The 8,696-nt window shown below is 37.8% G+C and overlaps 2 protein-coding genes and 1 non-coding gene across 3 annotated transcripts; all 3 read right to left on the bottom strand.

Moving 5' to 3' along the window:
- Nucleotides 1–643: 643 nt before the first annotated feature.
- Nucleotides 644–715, bottom strand: VTP21DRAFT_t176. Its single transcript has one exon. It is a non-coding gene; the product is annotated as a tRNA-Thr (tRNA).
- A 58-nt stretch (nucleotides 716–773) lies between these two features.
- Nucleotides 774–1,463, bottom strand: VTP21DRAFT_2584 (uncharacterized protein; the record flags this gene model as incomplete). The annotated part of the gene is made up of 1 exon (XM_069392792.1): nucleotides 774–1,463. One exon carries the CDS (start codon nucleotides 1,461–1,463, stop codon nucleotides 774–776), a length of 690 nt encoding a protein of 229 aa, XP_069250472.1.
- A 1,199-nt stretch (nucleotides 1,464–2,662) lies between these two features.
- On the bottom strand, nucleotides 2,663–8,604 carry VTP21DRAFT_2583 (uncharacterized protein; the record flags this gene model as incomplete). The annotated part of the gene is made up of 5 exons (XM_069392791.1): nucleotides 2,663–3,071; nucleotides 4,400–4,464; nucleotides 4,530–4,649; nucleotides 4,714–4,742; nucleotides 8,439–8,604. The coding sequence occupies 5 exons, from the start codon at nucleotides 8,602–8,604 to the stop codon at nucleotides 2,663–2,665; spliced, it is 789 nt and encodes a 262-aa protein (XP_069250471.1).
- Between the last annotated feature and the right edge of the window lie 92 nt (nucleotides 8,605–8,696).

Genomic DNA, 8,696 nt, shown 5'->3' with positions numbered 1-8,696 from the left:
AAATATTATAATTAATATTATAGTGTAAATTCGGTCGTGTTACAAACAACTAACCTCTCACGTCACCCTCGATTGGCTGTATCGAGGGCCAGTGTCCAATCATTTATCTTCTAAGTTAGACTAACATGCAAGTAAGCATGCTGTTTTGAAAAATTTAGCATGCTTTTGAAAAATTAAGCATGCTTCTGAAATATAATCTTCAATCATCATCACAAATGGTAATAGAATTTTGGACTTGTTGGATTTGTTAGCCAATTTTAAGCCTAAACAGCCCTCAACTCAGACGGAATCCAATATCGGTTCCCCGAGGACTTCAAACTCCGCATCCAAACTCCCCTCATTGAAATTGCCCCTTTATCCCTTTTTCAGCTCAATTGCTGTGATTGTTCCTTGTCTACATCCCCCACAACATATACATCGTCCTCAATAAACTGCCATAAAGCCTAACCCTAAGTTGCACTTATGGCAAGAATTGATAAGTACTGATGCTGATTGGTTGATACCGACTCTGGGTATTGGTTGAATTTCTAAATTCGTAAATCGACGTCGCGACATGTTTGGATAGATCCCTCTGCCCCCCTGGTACGCTCGCCAAATGTAGCGGTTCGGGGCGCAGACATAATAAGTATAACAGTTATTCATATGATCTGACTGGGAATTGAACCCAGGACCTCCGCATTACCGGAGCGGCGCTCTACCACTGAGCTACCGGATCTTATGGAAGACGATTTTCTTTCCATGATCCTAGTCGGTCCCGCTACAATAATAATTTATTAATTTTTACATTCATTAAAATCAACAGTTCTTTCCAAATCATTGTACATTTCATCCCATGGTTTAAATACCTCTTTGTATTTATGCGCCATGGATTGACTCGTGATCTTAAAGGGCTTTATAGTTCCTGTATAGTGTATAACCTTCATTTCTGATTCAAAGCGCTCCCAAGCCAATTTTTGCCTCTCCCAAAAAGCAACATTAAAATTATATTGCTCGGGGAGATGTATATATCGAAATCGGAAATACTCATTGAGAAACCCTTGTTCTGCCCAATATGCGTTATAGTTATCCGTCAATTTATACAACCTCATAAGCTCCAAGTAGACGTCCTGATTAGGTCTGATTACCATAACACCGGCGTTGAAGTCTTGCGAGAGGGATCCATAGTTATCTAACGCCGATGCAAACTCGAATCCTTCTTTATTCAGATACGAATCCCTGTCGACCAATCTAAACAACTCTTGTATATTGTCGCGAACTATCGTGTCGGCATCAAGGTATACGAGAGCATCAAACTCTGTAAAATTCCACAAGTGTAACTTTAGAAAATTGTCTCTGAATGCGTCCTTAACGCCCGATTCTGGGAGATCGATTTCGTCTACGGAATGTAATTTCCATCCAACAGATTTTAACCGACAAATCACATCGGCGCTAAAGGGCTCGTTCTTCTTGTATATTATATACATGGGTATGTGAGGGTGGAATTTACGGATGGAAAAGGCTAGAACTAATGCAGCATCTAAATAGTCGACAGTGTATATTGCGGAAAAAAAGGCGTATTTCCTGCCGACTGGTAATGATAAATCCTGGCTGTTTGTAGTTTCATTGGCACGCTTGGAGCAACTGTATGTATCGTGACAGGCATAATGTGGGTCAATAAGAGGAGATGTATAATTAGGCTGATAGTAATAGTCTATAATTCTGATTGACAACATGCAGGTGATAATTATCATCACTATTATTACAATCCTATGAATTGTAGACGATCTCATGGCTACTGAGTCTAATTAATAATTTGTATAATTATCAAGGATTTCGAATTTATATAATCGTGAAATATATCATGTATCATCAAGGATTTCGGACTTGTAGTGGGCTGATCAAGAGAGAGAAAAAGAATTGCTTGGAGCTCAACGCTTTAATTGTCGGATTTTATATCTCAAACCAGTTTAAAGTTATCGAAGTTTTCAGGTGGAATCCGGAGTTACATTTAAATGATGTAAACCTAAAGCTTAAGCGAATGAACTAGCTATGAATTGAAACCCGGTTACATAGTCAACGCTTACAATAATTAAGCTAATGCTTGGTTGTGCAAGTACAAAGGCTTAGCAATTTTCAAAAGTTTGACGATTCTCGTTACTATAATAGGGATAGTTAAATTTACAGCTTTTTTTGTATTCCGTACATTCTTAAATGATAATGTGTCTAATGGATGAGGAATTCATTTATCTACCGTAGATTCTCCAAGAGTGGTAGCTGGAGGTTAGACGCAAAGCTTAATATACTTCATGAATGGATATATGTAGCTTAAGGTTTACACTCGAGTTTCTTATAGGACACTTTAGATAGGAGAGTAATAAAAATCTCCGTTTACTTTAACCCAATATCCAAAGATTACTATACTGTATATATACGCCTATAAATGATGATGTCGCTCAACAACAAATATAAGAAATTAAGAGAAGGAATAGTTGAGCATTTGGGAGGCAAATAAATCGCATTGAATTGATCTAATACCCAAGAGGAGTACATTGCAATTGTTCTTTTCAGTTAGATTACGTTGTTATAGAACTATCCTTGAATATCCAAGATAATCATATGCACATGCGCACGTGCCCCATTTTGAAGCACGAGGATCCATAAAGCAAAGCCTTCATCGACTCCATTACAGGGTCTTAGGCGCGTCAAGAGCTCCGCAAGCAAGAGTCCTCAACAAAATCCCTTTCGCTACATTTACACCCAGATCCATTATCGCACTACACCAGGCGCACTTGAAAGTACTCGTCACGCCCAATCTCCGGTAGACATGTCCCCATTCGCTGCACGTTTTACAGATGTAAGCCTCGGAGACCGGTATGACGACAAGCACACCGACCTCCTCCGCCTTACTGAGCAGTCTTCGGAGGGACCAAGCATGGGCCCAGGCGAGCATTTTGCGCACCATCTCCGAGCTCAGGCTAAGACCTGGCCCGCAAATAGACATGTCTTTCGTACCGAACTTGGGGAGAACCACCATGCCGAAAGTGTGCACTAGCCAGACAACCGTCTTTTTATGCACCTGGTACACAAGCTTCCTGTTGTAGAACGATAAGGTGTGCTTAGTTGATAGTACAGTTAGCTTTGTTGATATCTTTTGTTTATATTACAGCAACACGCCTTGAAACCTTAATTAGCTATTTTCCCATGTTCAATTCCATTATACAGTATCGGCCAAAAGTTTTGACTCACCCCCCAAAATTATCAAAAATCACTATATCTCCAGGAGGATTACTATTACCAATGAGTATTATTTATAAAATAAAACCCTTCTACCCTAGCAATTTAAATATTAGTGCAACAGGGTCTTGTGTCTGAAACATTCTCGGAATATTGGCCTTTATACCCATTTTCACGTGACTTGCCTTTGAATGTTTCACTTTTGGATGGTCTGAGATCCTTTATAAAACAGCAACGAAAAGCAAATAACTTACGAAACTTATCCCACAGTTACTTTCAACTATACTCTTCGTATTGACAAAATAGAACCTCAATGCCTCGCACTACTCCCGAAAAACGGGCTCGCATATCCGTCCTCCTTGAGGAGGCCATACAAAAAAACATCTCTTAGAAACCTGTCAGAAAGCATAAACAAAAGCCTGATTTACCCTGATAAAATACAGTTAAATTTGTTAAAAAAGGGTTGTAAGTCTGAGAAAATGGAATTTTTGGATGGAGGTTTTTCACGTGACATTAATTAACATACTCTCAGGCTTTCGAGTCACAAGTAATTACTGCCATAATATAGATGCTGATATTGAGGTAACCAAAATTCACGGCCAAAAAAAATTTTTGGCCTTAAAATTATTCGTATATTTTTGCTTCGGCCATGACTCACGGCCGAAATTTTATAAATTAAGTTTTACTTGGAAAAATTTTTACTTAGAATTTTGGCCTAACTATCAGAAACAGACCGCACTATAGTAAAAACTTCTAAATGAGTTAGATGGTAACGAAATAGATAAAACCGCAAAGAGTAAAATGCAACTAACTATCATGTGTTATATATTGTTATATTAAGTAGTATTCAATTGTACTGCATTTAATCAGCATTTCTCTGTGAAGAAAGGCTGGTAAAATGCTCCTTATCGACTACGTATGTATTCCTTCCTCTTTTGATCCACCCAACGCATCTGTCCAACACAGACACGTCAATAAACTGTTTTAAACCTCACGTATTGAAACTTCTCAAATCATACGCATTTTTATCGCACTCTACCGCCCAGAAAACAAAGGCCAGTAAATAGTCATTTCCACGATAAGAGTGGTGGAAATAGTACTGCAGTTTTCCCAAAATTTTATATATTAAAGTCTTTATCGTTTTTATGAGTATGCTTATTCGTTTACTTCGACTTCTCAGTATAACTCTTTTTCCTCAAAAACTTCCGCCATATCGGGGTCGTTCTCATTGATATCTACCTCCATTATTGCCTATAAAATGAAGAGCAAAGATATGTCTCCCACGATTTTTTTTTCTACCAAGAAAATTAACTTACTGCAACTGTATAAGCTATGCGCTTAAAATCTTCGCATTCCTGTCGGCATTTCATCGAGCCAAGTATATGGCCATCCTGAGTTCGGAGATGGCCATATCGATAACCAGTCCTGGAGGCATCCTATTCTCGGGCAAAGCATATCTCACTATATTTAATATTGTGATAAAGCTAAACTCATGATTACTTGTAATTCAGTGTAATTCGCTATGTCGTCTAAAATATATGCATAGTACTGCTTGAGACGCCAATATTCGAAGCTATTTAATTCATAACGCCTTTTAGGCCAGTAATTCTTCTGGACGGTCTTCCAACGCTACTATGTTTTTTCCACCCAAGGTACAGAGATTTTTTTAGTGATAGGATCGCGAGATGAGAATGGATATATATATTGAATATTATTCAATTGTTCGCGAATCTTTAATTGTTTTGTGAGAGAGGCGTAAGGATGAGTTCTTGATCTAATGTAAAGAAAGATAGAAGAAAGTTAAAATATGTATCATAAAACATAAAATTAAAAATAATCAAAGAGGCATATCAATAGTTAGCGATGTTAGTACCTGACATATCGCCCAATTATACCACAATATCTCTCCATTGGAAACTGCCAATATGCCCACGAAGGGCCATGATGTAAAATTGAATCGGCAACATGAAGCAAATAATGAAAGACGTTTCTATCCGCAGATAAGTGGTCAACGCTCCCTCCAGAATATTCTCTAGATACAACAACAAAACAAAGGAGATGGTCTTGTTAACATATTATCACATTTTCAATAAAATGTCAAATATTACTCTGTATAATGTCGATAAAACAAATATAGGCTATCTTTAACCGTTTTGATCTTTGCTCTAGTCAATGACCAAGCGAGGCAGTGGTGAACCGCCGAGACAAAATTAAGCCAACCTCTTAAGACTCTTCGTTGTGAAAAGATAGCATTAAACGAATATCACACTTGAGATACCGTGAAATTGGTTAAAAAAGGCGATTTTTTTAACAATTCAGGTTCAAGTTTCTGGATCAAGATTCAAATTCAAGAGTTAAGAATTTAAGAAATTAAGGATAATATTCAAGAATCAAGACAAGTTCAAGGTTGAACTGGATCAAGAGAAAATCAAGAAAAGTCCAGAGTCAAAACTAAGATTGTACATCATGAATACGAATAAACAGCGTATTTATACTTGTTATGAACTGATAGAATGTTGTAGAAATCAGAATGACCGAACCTTCCAGAAGAATCCTGATCAACTCTTGTTTCGTTACAATTTTGTTACCTCGGAGGCATAGATTCTTTAAGGAAAACAAGCGAATACAAGGTTATCCAGTTCTTCCACTCTTCCGCTTTGAATCCTTTATTGAATTTGTAGATGTCGCGAGGAGGTCTTCCAAAATCAGATGGAATATTTTTTTGGCATTCGCTTATTGCAGCTCCAATATGTTCCCACGATGAAGTAGAGAGAATGTGATCGGTATTAGTTTCAACCGCCCCAATTGTAAGGAAATGAACTTAGCCAAGTTCAATATCCTTAGAACCTTTGCTTAGCATCGACCTTGATCCATCAAAGACCAAGCAACACCCATCCGCCAAGAACAATACAAGCATTTACCCATGAAAACCTACTTTAGCTTAGTTATACTTTTATCCTTTTTACATTATTTAAGACACACGATCATTCGTCAGAATTAGTTTTAGGAATCACTCAATGTCACTTTTCCCTTAGTTTTCTTTAGTCAATTTCCCTTTTTGTCTTTAGAATAAACCTAGTCTTTAATTTTCTTTGCAAAACCAAGTGTCCTTCCTTATATTCCCTATACCAATGAATGGGAACTCGCCAGTCCAATGTGAATATACAAGTGGAGCTATAGTAAGTAGAGAATGCAATCAATAGAGCTGATACATATAGTTTAATAAAAAAACAACACTCACAATATTGCTCAAAAAAGGCGCAGTTTTTCGGTGGGGAGAGGCGCAGGAAACCGCTTTTAGGTTAATTAAAGAGAAATTGTGCTCCGCACCAATCCTGGCTCATCCTGATTTTACGCGACCGTTTCGCCTTTACACCGATGCAAGCACAATCGGGCTTGGCGCTGTACTTGCACAAGAACAATTTGATGTGGGAAGCGGCAAACTAGTTGAGCGAGTCATCTGCTACCTTTCTCGACAGCTAAAATCCGCTGAACTAAATTACTCAGTAAATTGGAATGTTTAGCAGTTGTATGGGCACTCACCAAACTTCACGCCTACCACGATGGATCGAAATTCCAGCTCACTACAGATCATTCCGCTCTGCGATCCATCATCCCAGTAAGAAGAAACATAGGTAAACTCCGTCGAAAAATTCAGGATTTATTGGTAAAAATTTCGGGTAACCTATTGGTTCGTGATAATTTTGGACGCGTCGAATATGGAAATCAAGGAAAGTGACTTGTTGAATTATTTTTGCTTTGGCTCAAGAGGAATAATTTGGCTGAAAAGAAAATTGGGGAAAAACAAATTGGTCGTGAGTGTACGGCCGGAAAAATCGAGTCCACAAATTTTTGCTGAAAATCTGAGTAAATTTTACAAATTAAAAAATTTGGATCAAAAGTCAAACCACAAATCACATCATATATAATATACATAGAGGTAATTCATAGCAACTAGGTATATAAAACAAGTTGCAATATGGCTCAACTCTCTTATAAGCCTGTCCAATATGCCTACGTAAGCACATAGAATTTTTCCTTATTTGCGATATAGAACACTCTTCCCCTCTGTATCCATCCTACGCATCTATCTATCGTTGCCACGTCAATAAACCCTTTCGAGCTGAGAGATGTAAAATATTTCAAACCGTATGCATCATTATACCAATCTCCCGCCCATCTCACAAATGCCAAAATTTTCCCCTCTATAAACATGGTGAAAATAAAACTATAAAAGCCAAAAATAAGTCAGTTATTTTTTAAGATCAACTAGTTGACCAGTGTTAATGTCTGCCAAATACATCAATTTAAAATTTAGTGTACAAAATAAATGAAAACTCACTTCAACCTCTGCATAACATTCCTTTGTTATCATTGAGTTTGGTCTTCTGTGGAATCTTGCGTTTCGATCTACTTGCACTAATGTCTTTTAAGCAGTCACGGAATTTTTACTTTATCACAATCATAATTACAGAAGAAGCATTAGTAGTGCAAAATATACTAACAGCAACTGTGTAATTATTGCGCCAATAATCTAGGATGGAGTCAATTACGTGAAGGAGGTAGTGATAAACTATTCTATGTGCAGGAAGCAGCTCGATATTTTCTCCAGAGTACTCTCTACAAAGCAATATATTTTAACATCAATAGATAAACTATTATGATAATTATACTAATTGCATATACTGTAAAATTACTCTATATAATGTTGATAGAATGAGTCAAGATTTTCCCGAATGGTTTTCGCAACCTGGCTTGTGAATGTCCAAGAAAGGCAGAGTCGAACGTCGGTTACAAATTTAGCCCACCCATTTAAAATCCTAGTTTAATGGTAAAAATGAAATAATGTAAGTAGGGGTAAGAATCCGCCAATAAAGCTCGCCGCTGCATTGTCTACCTGAAGGGTAACTTATCATTGAGAAAGATAAGGGAGTAAACTGTGATCCAGTTTAACCACTCTTCAGCCTTATAGCCTTTATTGTGCTTGTGGATATTACGCGGTGGTCTTCCAAAGCAGGTTGGAATTTTTATTTGGCACGCCTCCATTGCCAATCCAATTTCTTCCAGGACACTTGTCGGCAACAATGCTCACTATTAATTTCCGCTCCATCAGAAAATGGAAAATCACCAGCCCAGTGCGCATACATTAAAGTTGCTAAATGAAAATTAGAGCAAAATATTAGGTAAATTTTGATGAAACTTAGCTTATGAAAACATTAATTTACCTATATTTTCGAAAAATAAGTTCCACTTCCTGAGCTCTTCTGCCCACCATTCTAGCTCCTCTAATGCCTCCTTTGGGAGGTTGAATGAGGCATCCCAGTCTGGGTTGGTGTTCAGAGCTCTGATGTGTGCCATCATTAATGACCTCGAAAACAGTCTTCCTGGCATTATTGCTAGAAAGGCTGCATTCGATGCTCCCAGAAATGCTGCCAATTGTCTGGGTGTCGTGGAGCCTGCGTTGTGCAATCTGATTGCTGTGT

Source organism: Calcarisporiella thermophila (genome assembly GCF_041956535.1).
Source record: "Calcarisporiella thermophila strain CBS 279.70 unplaced genomic scaffold VTP21scaffold_14, whole genome shotgun sequence".
In the NCBI taxonomy this organism is placed as follows: Eukaryota; Fungi; Calcarisporiellomycota; class Calcarisporiellomycetes; order Calcarisporiellales; family Calcarisporiellaceae; genus Calcarisporiella; species Calcarisporiella thermophila.
Note: the sequence above shows the minus strand (reverse complement) of the source record. Positions and strands in the feature narration are given on the sequence as shown.